Raw genomic sequence first — 25,842 nt, 5'->3', positions numbered from 1 at the left:
CAATTGTCTTATGTTAATCCTTGTAGCGAATTACTGGTGATGCTTAGGAAATAGGTCTACTTCAAAGTCTCAGTGATTGCCTATTGCTCGCCTAAGAACTCCGAGCTGTTAAGAGAAGGCCTGGAACTGTATAAAAACCCTTGGGGTATGATCCTTTTTATTTCAGATCTCCTTGATGCTTTACACAGGGGAAGCTTGAGTCCTACAGCTGAGATATCCAGTCCCACCGGGATCACCCTAAATAGGAATGTTGGACTATATACTATGGACAAATTCTGAAAGAACTCTTTGCAACTACAAAGCTCACCATCTCTACTGTAAAACTGATCTCAGAACTGTACTCATGTCTGTATGCATCTTTTAACCAATACTCACTCTCTTTTCTTTTTTAATATGTTTTAGTTTAGGTAATAAGAATTAGCTGTAGGCATGTATATGGGTAAGATCTGAAACATGATGAATATGATTTTCAGTAATCCTCATCATATTTGACTTGGTTATCTGGGTGGAAGCCCAAGGCTGGGTTGCTTTAAGGGAACCGTATTTTTGGCTTCTGGGTAACCAGTGAGGTATTACAGAAGCTCTTTTGTGCTGTCTTGGGAAATTTAAGTATTGGAATATCCACCAGTTTTGGAGATTGCCTGTCCTATTCTTTACAGATTGCCCTAACTAAATAACAGTGTGACTCCCCTGGGACCCTGGTCACAAATGCATGTCACAGAATATATTTCTATCTATACCTCTTCTTTTACGTATTATTAAAACCAGATACTTTCCCCTTACCTGCTTACTCTGCCTTTCTACATCATCCAGCGTTGGCAGGTCAGCTAGATATTTTTCTAGGGTTTCAATTCGTCTCTGTTTGTCTTTGTTTTGTTCAGACTCTTTTTGGCATTTCTTTTTCAGGCTATTTATGTACCTGTCTCTGGTTTTAAGCTAAAAGAGTAATACAATTACATAATTTATTATGGTAGAAAATAAATCTGTACAAGATAATGAAGAATCTATTTCCAAATTCTCAAAACTCAGCAGATCTTTAGAAGCTACATTCTTAGCCAGAAGTAAGGGTTAGTTATTACAGAAAGTTACACCAAAGGGTCATTTATTTTGCTTAAATCCAGTATCTCCTACTCAGAACAATTATCAACTTTAAATATTTGCGTTGCACCAAACATATTTGAAGCTACAATTGTTTTACCTCCATTTATATGGCCCACTGCTTGGGCCATATAAAATCCGTATTTAATATTCTTTTTTATGTCAATTGCCCACAATCTGCTAGGAAGTTTCTCACTATTTTGGCTTGCTCTATGTGCATGCCTGGTGGACAGCAACATGAACAATATTAGGAGTGGGAGAACTGGGACAAAACTACTGGGTGGACTGTCAAAGAGTCTGCATTTTGCTGCAAGTCCGTGTGAGTCCTTGGAGAGAAAAAACAGAGGCAGAGAATTGTTTCTGGGAATAAAGCAAAGCCTGAGGCTACTGCAGAAGAGCTGTTTATGTGCTGCTTTTTTCCTACTGCTATCCAGGCAAATGGGACTAGTTTACATTTTTTGTAAATAAACATATTACACTAAGATAGTGGTTTCCAACCTTTTTATGCTCAAGTTCACTTTTTGCATCTAAGGGCAACCCTGGATCTACCCTGCCTCTTCCCCGAGGCCCTGCCCCTTCCCCAAAGCCCCGCCCCACTCACTCCTTCCCCCCTACCCTGCATTGCTCGCTCTCCCTCACTCACTTTTCACCAGGCTGGGGTAGGAGTTTGGGAGGGAATGCGGGCTCTGGGCTATGGCTGATGGGTTCGCAGTGTGGGAGGGGGCTCTGGTCTGAGCCTAGGGCAGAGGGTTGGGGTGCAAGAGGGGGTTAGGGGTGCAAGCTCTTGGAGGGAGTTTGGGTGCAGGAGGGGGCTCTGGGCTGGGGCAGAGTGTTGGGGTGTAGGAGGGGATACAGGGTGCTGGCTCTGGGAGGGGGGTCAGGGCTGGGGTGCAGAAGGAGGTATAGGATGCTGGCTTCAGGAGGGGGCTCAGGGCTGGAGTGCAGCCTCCTGCTGGGCAGCACTTACCTCTGGCAGCTCCCGGTTGGCAGTGCAGCATGGCTGCTGCTAAGGCAGGCTCCCTGCCTACCCCAGGCCCACGCCACTCCTGGAAGGGGCCAACGCGCCCCAGCAGCCCCTGGGAGGTGGCGGGGGGCACGTGGCTCCGCATGCTGCACCTCTCTGCAAGCACCGCCCACGCAGCTCTCCCGGCCAGTGGGAGCTGTGGGGGCAGTGCTTGCAGGCAGGAGCAGCGTGCAGAGGGAGACCTCTGCCCCCCCACCCCCAGCGCTGCACCAGCCACTTCTGGGAGCGGCATGGGGCCAGGGCAGGGATTCTGCCTTAGCAGCAGACATGCTGTGCCACCAGAGATCGCGATCGACTGGGAGATCCTCTAGGATTGACCAGTCGATCGCGATCAACCGGTTGGTGACCACTGCACTAAGAAAATACCCTGATATTATGCCACCAATTTCTCATCCAAATGGAAACCTCTCTGCAAGACCCTGAATTTTTGCTGCTGAGCCTAAGGGGAAACAGCTCTGTTTTGGGGCTTTGATGTCGTATAGCATCATACCACATAGCCACTTTTACTCCCAGCTCTTGAACTTTTCAGGTACTTATTCTGTATAACTTGATAACTTGAGATAGCGCTCTTTGGTCTGTGGCACATTAGCCACTACAGCATACAGCCCTACTTAAAAAAAAAAAATCCACATACATGCTTCTGAGTTCTTGGGTAAATACTATGTTTCAAAGCCATGTATACAACAAATTGCATGGCCTCAGATAGAGCACTGGACTGGGGGTCAGGAGACTTGGTTCTATTCCTGCTTCTGCCACTGACCTGCTGTGTGACACTGGGCAAGTCACTTCACATCCCTGTGCCTGTTTTCCCTCCTATTCAGCTCCTGGCACTTGCTTTATTAACAAGGACTTAAAAAAAAAAAAAGACTACTCAAAACCTGTTTTCTCACTCAGGATCTGATTTAATGAAAACTCTACCCATATTGCTCACATTAACAGCCTAGCAACTTACAGGATTAGAAACACTTGTCGCTATGAATAAGTGTGACATGTAACCCTTTAAAATATCAAATACAATTGGTGTTTCTGTGTCTAGTGCTGGAAACATCCATCTTGCTGAAAAACAAATGTTATGTATGACACTGGCAATGTCAGAGTCTAATGATGGAGTCTATAAAAGTGTTTAGTAGCTGACAACATCTGAAAAAAGCTTTTCCAGGGACAATTTTCTAAACAAGTCAGGATCCTGGGGGCTACATACACATTCTGTTAAGTTTTAAGATTAGTTTTGATACGAATCTCTTAATTATCAGGGCCTCAAAAACGGATACAGCATTCAGGCTGTTCTACGACATTTCTTACCAGATAGAACCCAAAAGTATTTGGAGATACATCCTAGAGTTAGGATGCTTCCCCAAACCTATGACCTTCCAAAATGCCTTTGCTCCTCTGACATGTCATCTTCCTTTAGGGGATGCTGGCCTTGTGCTTTTTTCAGTGAGGTTTTGCACAACTGTTTTGTCCACTAAAATCCTCCAGCATTTTCAGGGACAGATATAGTGGCCTTCTCACATCTCCCCTTTCCCTTTTGCACCCACAACCTGAGGTTCCTCTCCTGCAATCACAGGCTGTAGCTTCTCTCCCTCTATTAGCTGGATTGTCAGCCACTGATATTCCCCTTCCTTCCATCTCCACATTCCCAATGTCCTCTCCCCACTTCCTAAAGGATTATTTTTCCTGTAAAGGTCAGCCCTCAAAAGTTAATGTCAGTATTAAAGTGAAAACTTAATTTTGTCCTCTTGTATGCAGTGCAGGAGTGGGGTAGGGTGGAGGGGTTTCCCTTACTAGTAGTTTGTTTCAATCCCATACCCCTTTCCTTGGGATGGAGATCCCTTCCACAGCCTTTGGGGAGGAGGAATTCACCCAGAAATCACTTCAACACCTTTCTCAGTAACGATTGGTTTTATCAGCAAATAGTTCCCCAGATGAGCAAAATAATTTCAGTACCCCCATCATCAATCCCTCAGTAACTGATTAGGGGCCTCCTCCCCTTTAGGCTCTGACGGATACTAGCATCAGCACAGTGACTGTGCACAGGGGTCATGCAGACAGGACCTGGCCCCTCCAGAGTTCAGATCTTGTCAGCTGTGTCCCTACAGCAGCACATGCCCTTTTTGGCCCTGCATTTCCTCCTTTCTACAATTACAATCCCATCCTACTTTAATGCATTCATTTAATTACTTGATCACATATTTTTTTCCACAGGATCCTTGGCTCATTCAGTCCACAGGCTGGATGGGCCTTAGGGAAGACGTCATGGTTGTGTAGTGAATTATGCTGCAGAGATTCTGCCCAACTCCCAGAACAGCACAGAATTGTCTTGCATTGTAAGTTCTATGCTGCACCTCTCAGAGAAGAGGCAGCAGCTTTTCACTCATGGATTTGGCACATTCACTCTAGAAGGCAGAAAAGCTCAGTATGAGACTTGTGTCTGCTGTATTAGACACAGTGGTTTTAGTCCCAAACTTTCCACACTATTTTAAAAAAATATGTTCATTTATACAGGTTAATAAGTGCTTCAAATCACATGAATTTTCAGACTGTTGGGCTGAGGCACATGGATACAATTTTCCTTTAAAGCACACCCTGAGCAAACCTAATTGACAAGAGCTGAAATCAGTGTCAGCAACAGGTTTTAACTGGTTTCTGAATACCGTTCAAACATTCAAGAGAGGTTCAGATCCATTCATGCTGACATTGAGGTCAGCAATGGTAATTTTTCTATTGTAGACATGATTTAATGGAGTTTTAAAAATAAATTGAGTCATCAGTTTGTGTAGCGTATTTTAAGATGTGCCCAGGGTTGCTCAGAGGAGGTGATGTTCCCTCTAAGGGAATGTGCTCAACTGTAAGTAAGTAAAGAAACAAAAATTAAGAATTCAACACACTGTCACAAGCCTTTGTGCTTACAAGCCTACCGCCTTCTCTACACCATGGAATTTTAACAGAAAATGTCCCTCTTTGGCTCGCATTAGTAACCACAAGACCCATAATGAAGATGGGTGATTTCAGCACCAGGTCATATATGCTTGCTGGGAGCAAGTTTAATTAATATGGTGCTGAAAATGGCAGTTGGAACAGAGAAAGCCATCTACATTCGGGCTAACACCAGTGAAGCTGCCCACAGTTTTCTCATCCCTGCAGGAAAAGCTAATGCTACCTCAGTGAGTTGTTTTTACTGCTCCCTCAGCCAGTATTATCTCTCCCCTGTTCTGAATGTTCCACTTTAGGGAGGATAGCAACACAGGCATTTTTTAAAAAAAAGGTTTCCAAAGTTGCATCCATATTAACAAATTACAATCCATGTGGCAGCCATGTTAAAAAACTGCTACAGGTTATGGTACCTGTGGCAGTATATAGAATCTGTTTGGCTATTATTATTTGTTACCTGTATTACAGTCACACCTAGAGCGTCACTGCAGTAGGCACTGAACACACATACAAATAGCAAGACTGCCCCTGTCCAAGAGGGTTTTTTTTTTTAAATGAAAAACCAAAAGCCCTTTTCACCCTGGACAGGGAAATCATGCTGCCACTCTGTTGACATGGCTGAGGTTTGGTACACTTCTACTGGGCATGATTCACACTGTGATACTCCAGTTTCACCCAGTGTAGCTCCACTGAGATCAAGTAATTGTGTAACACAATGTAACACTGGAACAAGTGGTGAATCAGGCGCGGCATGTTTAAATGCCATATTGTGGACGGGTTATAGATACCACAGGATAAATTAGAGCCTACACATTAGTTGCTTTCTGCTTAAAAAGTTCTGATACAACCATGGCACAAAGGTGAAATCTAAACATGAAAGCCACTTACTTTCTCTTCCATCTTCTTTTTCTCTTCACTGGATTTGTTTGAAATTTGCTTGAGAAACTCATTGAGTTGCATTTCCTTATTCTCAACTGATGCAAGCTTTTGCTCAAGCTCCTCACAGTGGGATACTGATCTTTCTGAAAATGGAGCTTGCAATGATGTGTTCTCATATTGTGAATGCTTTAAAAAAAAAAAAAAAAAAAAAAAAGTATAGTTAAAGTGCAGCTGACAGTCTTACATAACTGAATGGCTCCTAGAGAAAACCCTCTCAGTTGGTAGATTGAAAAATACAGTGCCTGTCTTACAAAGAAAATGCACATATGTAACAACATGTTTACTGAGGAGAGGTGACACAGCACAAGCTACGAAAAATAACTGCACTGGTGTTCATTAGGCTACATCTACACTACAAGCCCAGTGATTCCCCTGCTCATGTACACACACACTCATGCCAGCTCTCATCAAGCTAGCACGAGTGTAAATAGCACAAGCAGGGGAATCGCACCTCAAGCTCGGAGGGAAGGCATAGTCTTATACTACACATTTTTTGTACACAAATAGAGTGGGATTTAATTTTCAGTCAATATCGGATATCTGAGCATAAGCATCAAAAAATAAGCTACTACACCATGAATTTCTGGAAGTTATACTTTGCCAAATTCAGATATTCTCCTGCTCCACAATCAGACCTTAAAATGAAGAATTATGATGATCTCCATAACATGCTTAAAGGGACAGGGTCATGTCAAATTTGGCCCCAAATTTAGGTTTTTCTTTTACAGAAAACCAAGACATCCGTAGTGTTTCCAACCCCAAACACTGCATTAGAACCCAAAAAGCAAGCCAGACTACAAATGACTATGAACAAATCAAAATATTGCAATGACGCTTACATCTTTAGAAGCTTTTTGAAAGAGGGTAAGCATTATTATCCCTATTTTTCAGATGGAGAAACTGAGGTACAGAAAGGTGGAGTGACTTGCCCAAGGTCACAAAAGTGGCAAAGCCAAGAACAGAACCTAGGTTTCGTATCTGCTGCTCTATCTACTGTACCAAGTGGCCTCCTCATTTCACAGGAGTGAAAATTACATTTTCACTGTCCATGGTGAGAGAAGTGCAAGGTGGAGACAGGTAGCATGAGTGATGAAAAGTAAATTGCATTTTTTTTTTTTTTTTTTTAAAGTCTTGCAGTTTCAGTAATCTACATTGGAATTTATAAGGCAATTTGATTTTGTTAAAAGACATGATTTTTGAGCTGACAGCGTCCCTTAACAAAACAGATAAAATATTCAGAATAGTTTAATCTTTGAAAAGATTTTAAAAATTATGTATTAGGAATACAGTTAAGAAAAATAACTCCCAGGAATAAATGCTGAATAAACCAATTAAAGCAGAAATCTTGATTTTAAAAATGCTATTAATTAAGAAAAGCCTTCGTTAATGTTTTACATAAAGTTTACTATTTACATGATTATATGTACGATTGTGTGTAACACCCTTTTCCTCAAAAATAAATGAAACCAACCCAGAACATCCTTGCAAGTTCTGGGGTAACTGCCCCTTTCATGTAGAAAAAAATGTCAATATTTTTTTCTTTCAAATTCATAGATTCATAGATTATAGGACTGGAAGGGACCTCGAGAGGTCATCGAGTCCAGTCCCCTGCCCGCATGGCAGGACCAATCACACCCACCCAATCTCTAATAGGTAACTATTTCAGTATAGAAAAGCATGTTTACAATTTTAAAATAATTTTACAAAATAAGGAGATTTGCAGAAGTGCCTACGGCTGGAATTAAGCACCTAAATCCTGAGTCACCTGAAAATCTTTCCCTAAATAATTAACAATGCATGGTGTTTCCATTTCAGTCAATGCATTTGTTAGCTTACAGGCATGCTAAATTCTCAGTCCCAACAAGCCAATGGTCAGGCATTCAGACTCCTCTTTCTATGGGCTTATACGTACACTGGGCCAGGTCCTTAGCTGGCATACAACATTATCGCTCCAATGACATAACTGGAGTTATGCTTAAGTACATGAACTGAGGATCTAGTCCATTGATTGTAACCTTTTTCTTGTTAAGGTGATACAAGGGAAACAGAATAGGAGAATCTTTTGTCTATGCTTCCTGTTGTCATTCTTCCCTTCCCCACTTCCCTCTAGATGCATCTTTGGGCACTATCCCAGGTCCTACTTAGGTGTCCCTGCCAAATTTGTTGTCTTCTTTTGCCATGCAAAGTTACTCCATTGGTACCTTGCTTGACCATCAGAGCCCAGGCTTCTACATCTTTTCCATTTATTTTAAGGTGCTGAACTTCTGAGAATATAGCTAACATTGTAATGTTACTTTTGTTAAACCTCTTCCTCATTTAACTTCATCTCTAACATTACCCTGCACCCTGTCTTAGAGATCCCTCTGCTGGCTGAATACTATGATGGCTCTAACCTCACTCTTCACAACACACACTTTTTTTTCAGATTTCAAAACACATACAATAGTAAAATTAATGTTAAGCACAAAATACACTTAATATAAAAACAGTTAATTTAAAACTTGTAAAACACTTCTGCAATTATTGGGGAAAAGTACATTTTAACAGAACATTCTGAAATGTATGCAAAGTATGAGTGTTAGGCAATATTACAGACAACAAAGAATTTAAACGGTTTTACTTTTTGGCCTGCAATGAACTGTGAACATGCCCTCAGGTATTTCTGATGTGTTCAGTTAATATATATTGAATAACCATCCTACCTGTAAATTAGTCACGTAAGATTCTTCACAATTCACAAGGTGGCTCAATCTGGCATGTTGAGCCCATAATTCGTTCTCCCGTATCTTCTGATGTAAACTGTTAATTTGTTGCTTCTGCCTGTAATACATAAAGCCAGATTATTTTGGGGATGGGGAGAAGGAGAGGAAACCATGAATCTTGAAGATTTATGCTTCTGACCACTATAGCAATAAAGACCAACCTTCAACTTCCTTTGAGCACGTGAAAGAGAAAACTATAGGCTCCACCTGGCCAAAGTTAGATGTTTCACCATTCTGAATCTATAGTAACCCTGGGATTTCCCATTGCAGCCTATCTGAAATTAATCCAGAATTGGGCCAGAATTGGAGTCCCACTAGGCTATGAAATACAGACATCTGCTAAGATACATGGTCACATATATTCCCCATAAAGCATATTCAAAATGAGCTAAATTCAGCCTGGAGAATCCAGGTGGAACTCCTGTGGAAGTATGTCTTGAGACCACCATGAATCTGACAAGTAGAGATGTCTTTTATACCGAGGGTTAGAAAAGGCACAGGGCTACACCTGCTTTTGCTCCTCTGGTTGCATATTATTCTTTTTTCACATAACCAACATTTACACACCGGGGGGAGGGGTCGCAGAAGAAAGTTCAAAAGGAAAAGCCATGACCATAAAATAAGGATGGCAGTGTTTAACCTAAGACCCTCCTTTTAGTTGCTTTTTCTGCTTACTATTTCCTCTTCTGACTACTTTACAGTGCATTTAAGTTTACATAGCACTGGATATCAAAGTTGTACAAGTTAAACTACTTTATTGTTTGCACCAATCTTCCCACCAGTTTACACGAGAAGCATAAATTATACCACTATTTATAAAACAACTGGATTTGAACTACTATGGTTAGAGGGCCAAACACAACCCTGGATGTCAATTTACAAGTCAGTGGAGTTACATCAGAGATGCGTATGGCCCAAGAAGTCCACTAATCTCTTTCCTGAGAGATGGGGCTTCCTATGGTCAACTACAATCAGCTTTGTCACAGGGGACTGTGAAAACCTTAAAGGCACACAGATTTTTAGGGACATTTTTTAGAAACAATAAAAATTCTGCATTTATCTCATTCTTTCTATTTCTCCTCCATTTTCCCCTCCCCCTACCCTTTTTTTCTTGTTTTGTGGTGTTTTTGGTTGGTTGATTGGTTTTGTTTTATTATACTAGGAGGGATTTGCTGGGAGACAGGATAATTAATTAAGTATTCATCTGTTCCTGCTGCTTATACATCACCTAAATTCACAAACCTGTTTGTGACATCACAATTAAATTCTTTGGAGATTATATCCTATGGTGAATGGGAATAAACAGCAGGAGCAGATTAATTTCTAAAGGAAAGAGAGCCATCTTTGAGCAAACAGCCTAAAAAAACCCCATAAAAATTATAATCCATAACCAGAGTGGTTTCTAAACTGAATGTCTTCCGAACATTCCCAGGAGGCATCAGAAGGTTTTTAATAAAAGTAAAGCAGCAAGAAATGGAAAAAACATGAAAGTTGGTTAGGGAAAGGAACCCTTTGATTTGTTAGGTAAGGAGTCTGAGGCCAAATAATGGGAGAAAAATAAAGTAAAACCAAACACACAAAAACCCAATTAGAGGGATTTTTTTTTTTTTTTTAGCCAGGAAAATTCACCCAGCTGGCCATGAGCAAAGACTGTGTCCCAGTTATTCCACCTCAAAGAGGAATGTGTTGCTTAAAAAAAGGTAAATTTACATGCCCCATAAATGTTTGTTGCATAAGCTGTGGTATGTATTAAACATATATTGGGATGTATGGTGAAAATATAAGAAAGGCTTAACTGTACAGCGTACTTAAGACAATTCATTAAATATAACGCATAAGAATAAATAAATTTCAAGATGTCCTATGATACAATGAAAATTTTTTTTTAGCTACCTCTCCTCCTTCCCAGTCTATGTGGAAGGAATGAGCCCAGTTAACAAGGAATGAGTAACAATGGAAAAAAAATAAAATTTGCTCTATAAGAGGGGGAATGCTACAATTTCGATTTGGGTCTTTAGCACTATTGCATTTCAAATAATAGTAATAACAAGAGCTCCAAATCCTGGTATGAAAGGAGAGGATTTGAAGGTAGAGAGTATATGATCTTTACTAGAAAGAGACACATATCATCTCTCTCATGATAATGCTGTCTTAATAAATTCTGTTGTGTTCTTGGAAACAATTACTAAGGATGGGCAGAACCAAGTTCAGCAAACTCATTTAATATGAGACCTCTTAACCTGAGGTCAAAGTGGGATGATAAAAGGTGAACAGTTATTTTGCATATTTATTTTATTAGAACATTTTCACCAAGTCGGATTTAAATTATGTAAGTAACCATCACTCAACTGTTGAAGCAACTGCACTCTCCTTCTCTTTTGGAGGATCATATCTCAACATTTGTTTTAAATTTGCATTTCTGAACAGATACTAAACAGTTGAACTGAGCATTTAAAAATACTATTGAACTTCAAAATACATCACTTTTTTTTTTTTAACCAATCCTCTTCCCACTAATCCCCAGAGGAAAATAAAATGAGCCAAATTAATCCCTGGTGTAAATGACTACAGTGGATTGAATTTGTCTCAATACTTTGCAGTTCAAACCGCAAAATGTAGTTAGAATTTATCTGCCATCGTAAAACCTTGTCAACAAACGACGTCATGGAAAAATTTCCGTAGACCATGTCATTCTTGTGCAATTGTCTTCCTGAAGATGCACTCTCTCACAGTAAACTAACTTCAGGCCATAGGAAAACAAAACTATGAAAGTTGATGGCTATTCATGAACAAAGAATGAAAAACAACCACCATAGAAATATATTCACTATATGCATATAATCCTACAAGTCTTTGGAGTTCTCTGACGATGAAAGACCTCATACCACGTGCATTTCATTGCTGATGCTGTCATATACTAGGATAGTTTTAATCCTTTGTTACCCCACAGCTGTTACTACTAATCCACTACATAATCACAGGGTATGAGGGCTTTGTTTAAAAAAAATTGTGTGTAAGAGCTTCAGATGATCTCACAAATATAGCCGGTGCGTGGCAGTGGAAATACTATACCTGACAGCCTGCCTGTCTTCAGCTAATAATTCTAGCATTTTCAAGAAGACTCTTTAGGCTCTTTTCAAGTCTCTGCTCAGATAAATGGCAACGTTTAATATCAAGGTTGGTAGGCCAAAAAAATTAACCAGCCTTGAAACAGACAGCTCCATCTGGAAGGTGAAACTAGCTATTATTAGACTAGGTCAGCTTTAACATTAATCACCTTAACAGTGTCCTCTGTCTTCATAAAGGACAAAACTAGAGCTCATTGAAATTTTTTGTTTTGAAATTGATGTTTGCAAAAAAAAGTCAAATTCATACCACTATCCCCAAATTATCTTCTGTAGTCATTTTTTTTAAAATTCAGCTTTTTGACGAACACATGATTTTTTTTTTAAATCTGCATTTTTCAGCCAGCTATTGCTAAAATTTATGTCTGACTGCAATGAAAACAGTCTCATTCATTCACAGGACCACCATTCTCTCATGAAAGGCCATCTCTGAAAATTCAATACGGAGTGTAGGAAAAAAGAAAACACCAATAACATTACTTTTAATACATGGACTTTTAGTTACTTCAACGCAGTTTCTCTACTGTGAACCAGAAGATAATTAAAAGTGTTTTGGGGTTTCTTTTTGTTTGTTTGCTTGTTTGTTTTTTAAATCTCAGACTTGGCTTCTTGTGTATGCCAGCAGGGTCAGCCTGAGGAAAAGGGGTGAGAAGAAATGACTTGCATACCTCTAAGTTAGAGGAGCTGCATTCAAGGGAATCAAAACTGTATTTTTATATAAAACAAACTGAGAAATGAAAAGCACCCTTCTGGGAGGGGTGTTTATAATATTTTATATAAGGTGATACTATGAAGAAATCTTCATTAAAAGGAGGTATTACTGTCTACTTTTGTATCCAAATAATTGATACAAATATAACACTGAAGTTGCTTTTCAAAAAGATTTTAGTCTGCAAGACATCTCTAATCTTTCCACCTTTTCCTCAAGGCGTAAAGCTCTGATCCAGGAGCAGAAGAGAAAGCTTTGAAGCTTCTTTTTAACAACATGAAAGATCCTGTTGTACCCAGAATACCATATTGAATTCCCACAGAAAAATACTGCAGTGTAGCTGTTTCATTTTTGGGGGGTAAAATGAATTTAAAAATGTGTTTTCTTCACAGACATGATCTGCTTGTTATATTCTGATTATAGCAATATCTTTCTCTTCCCTTGATCTCCTAAAAAATTTCAAACCAATATCCTGAGGGTATGTTCTTTGTTGGTCCCCTTACCTCCCCCTTCCCATTTTTAAAAAAACACCAACCATCATTATAAATCTCAAACGCTACATTCGATCTTGATGTATCTGGTGTGCAAACTAACTGAAGTCAAAGGGGTTACCCAACACGTGCATCAGGCTACACCTGGTTCCCACATATTAGATTCTCACATCCCAAATGCCACATGCAAGATCCTGATATACCTACAGTAAACACTTTTCCTTTTCATGAAGAGATGGGTTCTCTTCTATTTCCATCTTTTGTAAAATCTTGTTCTCTTTGCCATTTCTCCCCCAAATACCTTTCATTTTTGCAAACCACTTTCAGGCATCAACAATGTCTTTATTCCTGTGGATCAGTGGTGCTTGACAGTGTAGGGGAGGGGAACACTAGCCATGGATGTTCATATAAGACCTGGTTTTATCTGGACACATTATTAGAATACGTAGCCCGACAATACCAAATGTCATTTTAGCTAATTAGAGGTTACAATTAATATGTCTTAAAGTGTCAAGTAACTTACAAAAAAACGCATCTGAATCCAACTTAAAGAAAAAGTTTACTTATAACAATACAGTAACTCCTCACTTAAAGTTGTTCTGGTTAATGTTGTTTCGTTGTTGATCAATTAGGGAACATGCTCGTTTAAAATTGCGCAATGCTCCCTTCTAACGTTGTTTGGCAGCCGCCTGCTTTGTCCATTGCTTGCAGGAAGAGCAGCCTGTTGCAGCTAGCTGATGGGGGCTTGGAACCAGGGTGGACTGGCAGCCCCGCATCAGCTCCCCGCTCACCTAAGATCCCTGTGCAGCAGCTGCCCAGCAGGCTATCAATTGCAGCTGTCCCTCCCCGCACTGCCATGTGCTGCTCCTGCTCTCGAGCTGCTCCCCGAGACTCCTGCTTGCTGTGTGGAGGGAGGGAAGGAAGAGGGGGTGCTAATGTCAGGGTGTCCCCCTCCCCCCTGCTCCTGCACCCCGCTTACTCCATCTTCCATAGAGCAGGGGACACACACACAACAGGGCTCAGGACGGAGGGAGCTTGCTGGCAGCAGCTGTGGTCTCAGCAAGCTGATCTAATTAACAAGGGAGTGTACTTAAATGGGAAATGCGCATCTCTCTCTCTCTCTCACACACACGCACAGTGTGTGTCTCTGTCTGCGATGCTGTCTCCCCTCCCTCCATTCCTGCTGCCTTGTAGAGAGAGAGAGTTAACCCTTGAGGGCTCGGCCAATTGCTAGATCATTTAGCAGTAAGGCATTCCCTGGGAAATATCCCACCCTCTGACTCCTCACCTCAACCAAGCTTCACAATCATCATCACTGTGTACCAGTATTAAATTGTTTGTTTAAAACTTATAGTGTGCGCGTGTGTGTACACACACACACACACACACACACACACACACACACACACCCCTAACATAACCCCCTCATTTACATTAATCCTTATGGGGAAATTGGATTCGCTTAACATTGTTTCGCTTAGTCGCATTTTTCAGGAACATAACTACAACATTAAGTGAGGAGTTACTGTATATGCAGGTTACATAAAGGAAATACACTTCTACTTAATACTATACAACAAAGAAGGAATATACAATACAGTCCTAATTATTCAAATGTCATGTAGGACACTGAAATTTCCCTGTTATCTAAAATTTTCATTATACAAATTTAGTCAATGCATTTAATAGATGTTAAAGGAGATAACCCTATGTCAGATAATAATGTATTTCAGAAATTGGAGACTGTTCTATACACATAGCATGATCTTGCCTTCATCAACCTACGCTAACACACAGGCCAATATTAAGGCTTCTTCATAACCCTTAGGACTAATCTATCCGACATCAAAGTACATGGTAGGAGGAGGACTCGTCTCAAAAGATCAGCTGCTTCTCTTTACATTCTGCCTGCATTCATGCTTCCAGCAGGCAGAACAGCCAAGAGCTGGGGCCACCAGTTCTCACACATTGCAGAGCTCCGGAAGCATGTTTCCCAGACCTCACAGAACTTGGCCACCTGTGGATTGCACCATGAGCTACAGATGTCTCTAGGCCCAGTCCAGCACTGGCAGAGCAGTTTTCAGTTTCCACGGTTCCATTTACCTTTTGCCTGAAGCTGTGCTCAATGGCATCTTTGGTAAGATTCATGGAGCGAGGTGATGTAGGTTCACGATGATTGGCTGGCATTCTGTGAGAACTGGTTCTGTTCTATAAAGGTTCTTATACTGATGTCAGAACCACAGAAGCTGATTGCCTCACAATCATGCATTAAGTGACATACTAACAGCTGTCACGTATCAATCATTCTCTCTCCCTCTCCCCGAGCGAAGAATTGTATGCGCAGGGCAGTGTTTTATTTTGGCAGAAATTTGTTTTTAAGGCTTTTTTGTTCTTCTTTTTCAATGTACCCACTGCTGTGTGTTCACATCAGCAAAGGCTAGGTTAAAAAAAAAAAAAGTGTGTCTTACACTTGGAACGGAAGGAGGTGAGGTTTATGATGGTCTTTGTTCCCAGGTCTGCTCACACCTATACAAGAACGGTCTTTTCCAAGTCATTTGGCTTTGTCCCTGGCCTCGCAGAGGTGATGTGACAGAGTGGCAGCTCAAAAATGCTGCACAGTTGAGAGGGTTTCCTGTTAAATGCAGCTTGATGCAAGAAAAGATACTGCGGTAGGATATCCACCCCACGCAGGTTTGGAAGAGGTTAAGGCAGCCAGGCAGGCCAATTAACTCTACAGGCACCTGGAGGAGCCAGGAAACAGGAAATTAAGTGATTCTGAGCAGGCCCACCTGTGCAGGAACAGGCAGGGCCTATAAAGCCAAGTAGCTGGCAACTGGGAAAGGGCAGTCTCTCCCTGTGAAGAGGGAAAAGGTTTGAAGCTGGTATTCCCAGAGAGAGAAGGGGAACCAGAGTGGTAGGAAGCAGTCCAGAGAAGGAGCAGTGAGGGCAGAGAAAGGAAGCTCTGAACTGCTGAGCGGAGGGTCCCTGGACTGGAACATGGAAAAGAGGGTGGGCCTGGGTTCCCCTACCAGCCACTGAGGACATGGAATAACTAAGGCAGTGAATGGGAAGACTGCCTAGGACAGCTGATGGACTGTACCCCAGAGGGCTAAGTCATGAAGGGTACTGGAGCGAGGGTCCTGAGTGAGAGGAGTGAGAGGAGCTGTAGACCAGAATCGGACTGACAGCGTGCAAACCACGGATAGGGGTATCAGTCTCGAGAGCTAATGCCCAGAGTGACCAGGAGGAGGAACAAGACCAGTGGGGAGTGGTGCACCCCGGGACAGATACATACAGCATGTAATATACTGGGCCAATCCAGGTCTCAGTCACAGCAGCCTAACCCCATAGGGACATTGTAATTAGGGCCATATTCAGACAATCCTTACATCTTATGCAGATGCACAGGAGCTGTGTATATGTAGGAGGTAATGCAAGAGCTTCCCATTGTGCCCCTCAAGTAAGGGCCTATCAGGAGAGCAGGGACTCCAGGGATGGCAGGAACCATTCCTTCTCGATGCACACATCATTTCCCTTGCACCAGTCTTCAAAGCAGGCCTGATATGCAAAAGGTAGCATGCCACTCCCCATGAAAACACTGAACAGCAGGTACACTCCCTACATCTGACAAGATGGCTGGTGTAACTCTGTCTAATGGGCATGCTAGAGAACATAGGAAAGAATCTGTTCTTGTATTCCAGTTTAATTAATATAGAGAACAGTAAAGGACAACTAGAGTTATAAAACAGAGAAGTGGCAGGAAATGCTGATTCTGCACTTCATTTGTACCTCATCTCTTTTGCTTAAATAAAGATCTAATTGGAAAAATCTCACATTAATAGCGAATATTCCATATGGCACAAAGGGCACTGCACAGCATTTTCAGAGTGGAATTCATCAGGATGTGAGGGATCTTGGATTGTCTCCAATGACCAGTGTTGTTAATAAACAGGCTGTTTAAGACAAAAATTCTTTCTGACTCTGTCCAAAAATGTTAGGAGGACAGAATGGACATTAATGTCGCTTTCTCATGTTCAAAAGATACCAGTCTCCTCAAGGTTGGCTAATTATAGCCACACACCTTTTACATAAGAACATAAGAACAGCCGTACTGGGTCAGACCAAAGGTCCATCTAGCCCAGTATCCTGTCTCCCGACAGTGCCCAATGCCAGGTGCCCCAGAGGGAGTGGACCAACAGGCAATAATCAAGTGACCTCTCTCCTGCCATCCATCTCCACCCTCTGACAAACAGAGACTAGGGACACCATTCCTTACCCATCCTGGCTAATAGCCATTAATGGACTTAACCACCATGAATTTATCCAGTTCTCTTTTAAATGCTGTTATAGTCCTAGCCTTCACAACCTCCTCAGGTAAGGAGTTCCACAAGTTGACTGTGCGCTGCGTGAAGAAGAACTTCCTTGTAGTTGTTTTAAACCTGCTGCCTATTAATTTCATTTGGTGACTCCTAGTTCTTGTATTATGGGAATAAGTAAATAACTTTTCCTTATCCACTTTCTCCACATCACTGATGATTTTATATACCTCTATCATATCCCCCCCTTAGTCTCTTCTTTTCCAAGCTGAAGAGTCCTAGCCTCTTTAACCTCTCCTCATATGGGACCCGTTCCAAACCCCTAATCATTTTAGTTGCCCTTTTCTGAACCTTTTCTATCTTTTTTTAGATGAGGAGACCACATCTGTACGCAGTATTCGAGATGAGGGCGTACCATCGATTTATATAAGGGCAATAATATATTCTCAGTCTTATTCTCTATCCCCTTTTTAATGATCCCTAACATACATGTATGCACACAGCCCCATAACTGGTGGTGATATCTATGTAATAAACTGCATTCATCATGCACCTTTGACCAGCTCACCTGCTTTCTCGCCCCAATCTAAATCCTGAGGAGATGTTCTAACATTACTAATAGCCTCAAAGAGCGGCGGAGGGGGGGGCGGGGGGGGGGGGGGAATGGGTATTTCCTTCTTTTAAATCAGCCTCCCAGAGTAATATTTCCTTCTTCGCTTTCAAATTTATGCTCCTCTCAGTCTCTTCATGGGAATATTCAATTATACACCAGTGTCAGGTTTAAGGTCCAGTACCTTAGAGAACTTCAAAACTTAGGAACAGGAGCTTTATCCATCGGACAGGGATATTACCAGTTTTATAACCGATCAAATGGCAACTGGAATGTCATAAGTTACTGAGAAACAGTTGTATTATATTATTATTTATTGTTGTATCGGGATAGCACACAAAAGTCCATTAGGATCAGGATGTACATGATAGCATAATGTGGCCTCATTACTCATGAATGCTAATGCCACGAGTGAATTATGCAGGTCATTTCAAATGCGTGCCAATAACCTTTACAGTATATACTGTATCGCCTCCCTGTTTCAGAGAAACTGTTAGAGATTTTAAAAAATGGATACAATATTTCATATCCCTTCGCTGGTAAAGCTGGGTTCTTTTGGGACGATGAGTCCAAATGCACACATCACCGAGAGGGAGAAAAATGGTAAATAATACATTTTAGAAAGTTCTAAAAATGATGTAAAGTAAGTTTTCCATACCCAAAAGTATCATGTCTCTCAAGTCCAGTATCTCAAGACTTCCAAGTACCAAGCCCTAAAGCTCTGATCACTGGTAAGAGATGGTAGTGGAGAAGGTCCTATTTGTAATGGAATAAAGCCCCTGTTTCTTCATGAGCTACCTTAAACCTGCCATTGGTTCAAACTGAACACTGCTCATTCCTGGGCCTCAGGAGAATTTAATTTTGGCCTGGAGAAAGGAATGCCACATTTGGAAGTTAGGAGGAAACATTTCTCTGGAATGTTATTTTTTTACATGGCTGCTTTTTAAAGCAGCCTAGAAATTTGAGTGTTAGAATAAGGCCCAAGGGAAATGGTTAGTGGTGAGAGTGCAGGTGAGGCAGTCAAAGGTGTACACAACTGTTTTTTATCACACGGTTTTGCTATTTATCACATGGCTATAACTACCACAGGGAATATATAGAAGGTGGAAAGGGAGGAAGATACAGAGTTGTCTGCTCAGAAAAAGGGCTGGTTCCTCCACAACATTGTGGGAGTTCTGTAGTTTTCCAAAAGAGTGCAGACATCAGTGCAGGGATGAGAAGTGCTGTTTCACATTGGTTTTGTGCTAAAAAACTAGAGGTTTGTTTTTTGTTTGGTTGTTGTGTCTCTTTAAAAACAGACAAAGTTCAAATCTCATACCAAGTTTAAATCTATTATGTAGCCTATGAAAATGTGGAGAAAGACGTTTTATTATCTTCGTTTCCATTTTATTGATCTAAGTTGTAGCCACTTGTGGAAAGGCTGTTCTTACATGATTTTTTTTTTAAATGACAATATCACCATGAAAGTTTACTAGTCAAGGTACAAAACCTTCACTCATCTCTTACCAAAATGATCCAGGATAAGGAAAAAGCTAATTATATTTTACTCAGCTGCTCTCCAAAAATGCATTATTCTGACTGCGTGGGTGAGTAGAATTTTACAACATGCTCCCAGTGGGCCATATATATATTGGTCTTGAGCTAATGCATGGAACTCCCACTTACATCACAGACTGTTGCACATTCATATCTAGAAGAGTATATGGCTTTTAACAGGCCATTCATGAATTCACTACCATCCCTTTCTCAAATCTCTGCAAAAATTACTATTTCAAAATGCTGTTTCTATGCATACAGTAATACTGTAGACCATAACAAAATACTCAAATCAAGAGAGCTACAATTAAGCACTGAATAATGGACACTGGCAGTAACATGCACATAATCCAATCACACAAAGTATGAAGTCAACAAATCAAGACAAAATAATTTCACAAAAGGAAAGAAAATTGATCTAATTCAGCCATCTAAATGAAAGCTCTAAACACAATTCAGCTAAGAGTATGAAGCCAATGATTTAGCAGCTGTTCTAAGAATCTAAACATTATTATATCCCGAGGAATGAGAGCTAATCACAAACTCTAACCTTTACATTTACCTTTCCTTAAAAGTAAGCTGTTTGGAAGCAAACACTGCAATCATTGCTGTCTGCAGTGTTATTTTCAGTAGCTTATGTCATATGTTCAAATATTTGGCATTTATTCACACAACTGTTACATACAGTTCCTGCCCAACAAATAGTGCCAGTATTGCCTAACTTTGTATTGCAAATGCCTAGATATAATGGTTGGTCAAATTCCGAACCACTCCAAATATTACAAAATAAGGTTATAATTTTGTTTAATGTTTTTAATATACAAAGCAAAACAGAAGCTTACAGAATTCAAATGTGACACTGGCATTTACAAAATCAATAGAAGAACTCGCTGCTCCCTCTAGTGTTAAAAATAAGATTATGTCACAGGTCAAAACAAAATCCTTGAGAAATAATACAATATAGTGAAAACAATCCAGGTTTGGCTATGTTTTCAAACTACTTTGTACTGTGTCCAGTAGAGCATTCAGCGTGTAAACATGACAACGGCAGCAGCACATCTGCTCTTAAGGCAAATCCTAATTCAGGGCTCGATCATTCATCATGAACTTGTGCGTGGAGGGGAAAAACCATGTACATCTCTCTCACTGGTTGTGTGTGCACGCACGCAGTCATAGGCTCTCATGCATTTTCCTCAGAAGAGGTGGAGGATCTGGACTAGTTTTCATGGCTGAATAAAAACTGATCTCAGTCTCTGAGGCATTAAGATATGCAGTTTTTATAAGTACCTTTTCAAAACTCCAAATAAAAATTGCCTTTTATCTATTTATTTATTGTGTTCATATGTGCTCAGCTTTCAAGCTGATCTATAGAATGGATGTAACACTCCAGCTGATTTTGAACTACTCATTTAGTAAATCTGCTGCTCAACATGGTAAGTGGAATAAAAAATGAAGCAATTTTTCGGTTTACAAATAGAACCAGGTGGGTTTTTTTACTCTACTCAAATCTTTGGCTTTCTGCTGACAGGAAACTACCAAAATGCATTTATATGCATATTGAGCACTATTCACTGAAGTACTTTTAAGGCAACTTGACACTGGTCTGATAGCAGCTATCTAGCTTTTACTAGGTTTCAAATGCTTAAGACACAGAAAAGGATGTTTGTCCAGTTTTCTGACCCAGAGTGCTTGTTTTTTGCTTCTTCTCAGGTGGAAAGAGGTGGCAGATATTTTTTACAGTAAGGTAACATTGAATTATCCCAAACTATTTTAAAATCTAAAACATCCATTGTCTGCACGTCATTAGACCAAAATGTGCATGCTGTAGATTTGGGTGGGAGGTGCAAAGGTGATTTATCTCTCTCCCAATTATAGACAACTGTGTGCAGGGTCAGTCCCTGGTGCATGTTAGAACAGTGTAAGTGCAACATTTAAAAACAACTTATTCTGTTACTAATGTCACCAGGGCTGAAACAGCAGCCAGGGATTGGTGTAGGATAGATATGTCTCAGCCATGCTCCTTTTTATCTGGCTATGTCCTGTATTGGGCAGCAGGGAACAGGTGGGATGGATGACAGCACCGGGCAAGAAAATCCAGCCCATCATTGTGGAAGGCCAGCACTACAGCATTGCTCTGATTTCCAGGTAGATGGGGAAAGAGGTGTTTTAGAAAAAGCATTTATATTAAACTATTTTGCTGGTATTGTCAAGTTACCAGTTTGTTACCAATTAGATTTTTACATCAGCTCAATGTGAACCACGGTTTAAATGAGAGACCCCAACAACCTCATCAGCCTCCATAAAACACATAAAAAGTTGTCTCCCCCAAGCATCTTCAATCAAAACTACAGGGGAAAAAAAATGAGTTTTTCCTCCTTTTCCCTAAACACAAAGACTGCAATTTAAAGGATCAACTTGAACTGTAGGCAATTTGGCAATATAGCACCAGTGCTAGCAATGCTGGGATTTTTTATTATTTTTTTTAATCCCCAGTGTAAACAGGTCCTTCCAAAAATGAGTTAAAAGTACGATCATGTGGGCAGAATAATATATGACTGAGTCAGGAGATCTAGGTTCTATTCCTAACTTTACCCTTAGCTCCTGATGTCCCTCCTGGCCTTGGTTTCCTCACTAGCAAAACCAGGATAATGCCTACCTGTGCAAGTGCTATGAAATCTGTAGATGAAAGATGTTATTAGAGATAAATATTATGAACCAAAGGCGCCTCAAAGGATTTCACATCTAGCGCAAAAAACACCAATTATGATCAATAGTGCCATATTTCTGCACTTGTTTTCTGCATTAAAAGAGCCAGTGTTATATACTGTTTTTGGTTAGTCATAAAAAAACCTGAGTTTACATCTTGTAAAAACCATTAAAAGAAAGCCTGTTTTAATTCTCAATTTTAAACTTCTCACAAAATATAAGTGTTAGACTATTTTAAAATATTTCAAATCTCTGGCTTTAAAACAATCTGTAAATCATTATTTTTAAAGCAAGCACTTTGCCAAAATGAAGAATTGCTACTCAGGAGGAAATCCTTCCTGCATGGTGTTATTAAGCTGCCTAATGGTAATTCACTGTATGCTTAGCACTAGTGCTGAATATCTACTTAAAGCAAATAAATGTAAGGTCACCAAGGTTTTGTTGTGCACCTTTAATAGCTTCCATTATGCATTCTACCACATTTAGTTGAATGAAAAGTAAATCAGCATAACTGACTTTTCTGAGAGATGCACAAGGACCTGTATTTCCTGTCATCCATGAAAACAGAACATGTAGGAAGAGAACTAAATTAAACACTGCTACAGAGGGAAAAGAGCTGAGAATTACAGTAGTCAGACTTTTTGCCATTCAAAATGCCAGGTAAAAATGCTTTTTTTGCCTAGGTAAAAATACTTGATGTCCATCCCAAGAAAGAAAGCAACAAAATCAGATAGCTAGAATTCAAAAAGTCATTTTAGTCAAATGGAAGTTCATGATCAGCTATAATAATGAAATGTTTAGCAGAAGGGGAATGAAGAAACACAAACATGAAAACCATGTTAGCTGCCATCCTCTAAAACCTAAACACATAAGGTGAGATGCCAGCTAAAATGGCCACAGTGGAGTAAGCCCCTAATCTTGCTGGGAAAAAATCATCTGTCACTGGAATTGAGAGACAGCTATAGACTGCACTCCCAGGACACCCACACAGCAATTGTAGAGGGCACATTGGCAGGAGGAGGGGCATGTCAGGGGAGGGGCTGTAGCACATAGCACTGCAGAAATTCTTAGTAGCATCGGTGAACATACAGCGACCTGGAGAGACAGCCATAATTTAGACAGACCCTGCTCCCCTCCCCCAGGCTTATGTAAATTATGCTACTCCAGGCCTCTCCAGCCACTGGAGTAGCCCAACTTCAGGAAGATGTAAGGGTGGCTTAAAGCCACCTCAGCCCACCCCTTCTCCTGGCTGAGAATTCTGTGTGGTGCCTCCTGGAGGTGCAACACAGAAGCTGCTCCAGGAACGATACTACATGCTGTAATCTCAACTAACATACTCTATTATCGAGGACAGTGGCTCAAAGAAAATGGTAACTACTATTTTCTCTTTGTCACAGTCAAAGACTAAAATGAGTCAGCCCACTGGAACAGATTTCATACGGGACATAATTCTATTGTGTCCATAAAATTGTGTCCAACTGAGCTACACAAATGCATTAGAAGAATAGAGCCGTTGGCATTAAATAACAGAGCAGTAAAATATTCCATGACAAACATCCATCATTCCTGTAGTTGGCCAATCCCTATCTATGTCCTGTACACCAATTGTTAATGAGAGGTTTCAAACACTTCACAATTAGTATAGCCTACACATCTTTACTAGATCCTCAGAGGCAAGAGTCTCTATTAGAGATGGACACAAACCAAAATCCCAGTATCCAAATGCTCTTCGACATTCAGATCCAAACTTCGTGACTCAAGCTCACATCTGTTCCTTTAATGTGAGCTTCATTAAACTTAGAATTTTCCCTAAAAGCACATTTTCTCCTTCAAAGCTTCATTCAGCCAAACATCAAAAACTTCAGAAACTGCTACAAATCTAGAAGGTAACATTCAATTGCAGATTGCTGCACACCAGCGCAAAGGGGCACCAGACCCTGCCAAAACAACAGATGCAAAATCTGCAGACATTTCTCCGCTGCTACAATGATCAACAACCCCCACAACACATCTTTCAAGATCCATGGGCCCTACACATGCATATCACAACATGTGGTGTACCTCATCCAGTGCACTAAATGCCCCATTAGCAACTACATGAGTGAAACCAATCACTGTGCTCTAAAATAAATGCTCCCAGGAAAATGATAAAAGTCAAAAAACAACCATATCACCTGTGGGTGAACACCTTTCACAAAGTGATCACTCTATATCTGAACTATTAGTCCTCATCCTCACAGGAAACCTGCACAATACTTTCAAATGATGAGCCTGGTAGCTTAAACTCATAACTTTCCTAGACACTAAAAATCATGGTCTGAACAGAGATACTGGATTTATGGTTTATTACAACAATCTGTAACCCACTAACAACACCGTAGCTGCTTTCCCCCTCCCCTTTTCTCTCTGTGACTGGAGAGGTGTTAACAGGCCGCTTCAACTTGAATGGTCCCTTCAAATGTGTTAGCTATTTACACTAAACAATCTGTTCAAACCTTGTATTTAGCAGTGACACTGAGTTAGCCCATGTCTACACTACAAAATTATGTCAACCCAACTGACATTGACATAGAACCACCGCAGTTATTAAATCGCTTACGTGTGTGCAAACTTGGCTCCTTGTGTTGGCAGCACGTGTCCTTACCAGGAGCGCTTGTATCGACTGTAATGTCAGTATCGGGCATTGTAGAACAGCTCCTGAAAGCCCAGTAACAGTCAATGTAAACAACACAGTGTCTACACTGACACTGCATTGCCCTAATTACATCAACCATGACTCTACGCTATTCGGAGAGGTGGTGTTACTAAATCGGTATAGAGAGGCACTTACATTGGCAGGAGCCAAATTTAAGTGAAGACACTTCCACAGCTAAATCAAAACAAGGCAGCTTACGCCAATCTAATTGCGTAGTGTAGACCAGGCCTTAGTCTCTCAGACCTGAAGAGCTCTGTGTAAGCTCAAAAGCGTGTCTCTCTCACCCGCAGAAGTCGGTCCAATAAAAGATATTACCTCACCTACCCGGTCTCGATAATGGTCCTCTTCTGATTATTTCATACCACAGATTATAAAGGAAGTGTTTGTTTAGACATTTATTCTGGATTTATCATTCTCTGAGTAACTCATAGGAATCTTTGAATGCATTTTTACCAATTGCATACCTCTATGGTGCCAATTTCTCAAATCTTTAAGAGCTGGGTTTGACTATATCACTAAACAACTGTAGCATTCACCCCCACTTTAACTTTTCATGGGGAAAAATGTCTCAAGAATGGGTTACAAATAACCAATTTTTGTCTTCCAAGTCATTTTCAAGGAATTGTTCAGGCTGAAAAAAGGAAAATTATGGTTTTACAGCCAGCCAGTTTCTTAAAGATCTGTTTTTTGTAATCTTAGGGGCAACAGTCCTAGACAGTGGTCTCATTCGCTTTTCTCTCGACCAATGTCAGTGAAAAGACAGACAAATTATACTATGTCCTTGATCCTGCAAAGGCACGCGCACACACAACTGCACGCACCGACTAGTCCCACTTGTACTCATGTCTTTGGAGGTCTGAGTCCTAAAAACCTTCTTTGAACCAGGTCTTTTTGAAAGTC

General features: G+C 40.7%; 1 protein-coding gene across 2 annotated transcripts in view; it reads right to left on the bottom strand.

Moving 5' to 3' along the window:
* CEP85L (centrosomal protein 85 like) overlaps positions 1–25,842 on the bottom strand; it is a 166,300-nt gene that overhangs the window by 16,974 nt on the left and 123,484 nt on the right. For both annotated transcript variants that reach the window (XM_054024136.1, XM_054024137.1), the window contains 3 exons: positions 8,695–8,812; positions 5,942–6,118; positions 784–936 (listed from right to left, as the gene is read on the bottom strand). In XM_054024136.1, coding sequence (XP_053880111.1) covers positions 784–936; positions 5,942–6,118; positions 8,695–8,812 — 448 coding nt within the window. The remainder of the gene's footprint in view (positions 1–783; positions 937–5,941; positions 6,119–8,694; positions 8,813–25,842) is intronic.

This window comes from Malaclemys terrapin, chromosome 3 (assembly GCF_027887155.1).
Source record: "Malaclemys terrapin pileata isolate rMalTer1 chromosome 3, rMalTer1.hap1, whole genome shotgun sequence".
Lineage (NCBI taxonomy): Eukaryota > Metazoa > Chordata > Testudines > Emydidae > Malaclemys > Malaclemys terrapin.
This window is presented reverse-complemented; position numbering and strand designations above follow the sequence as displayed.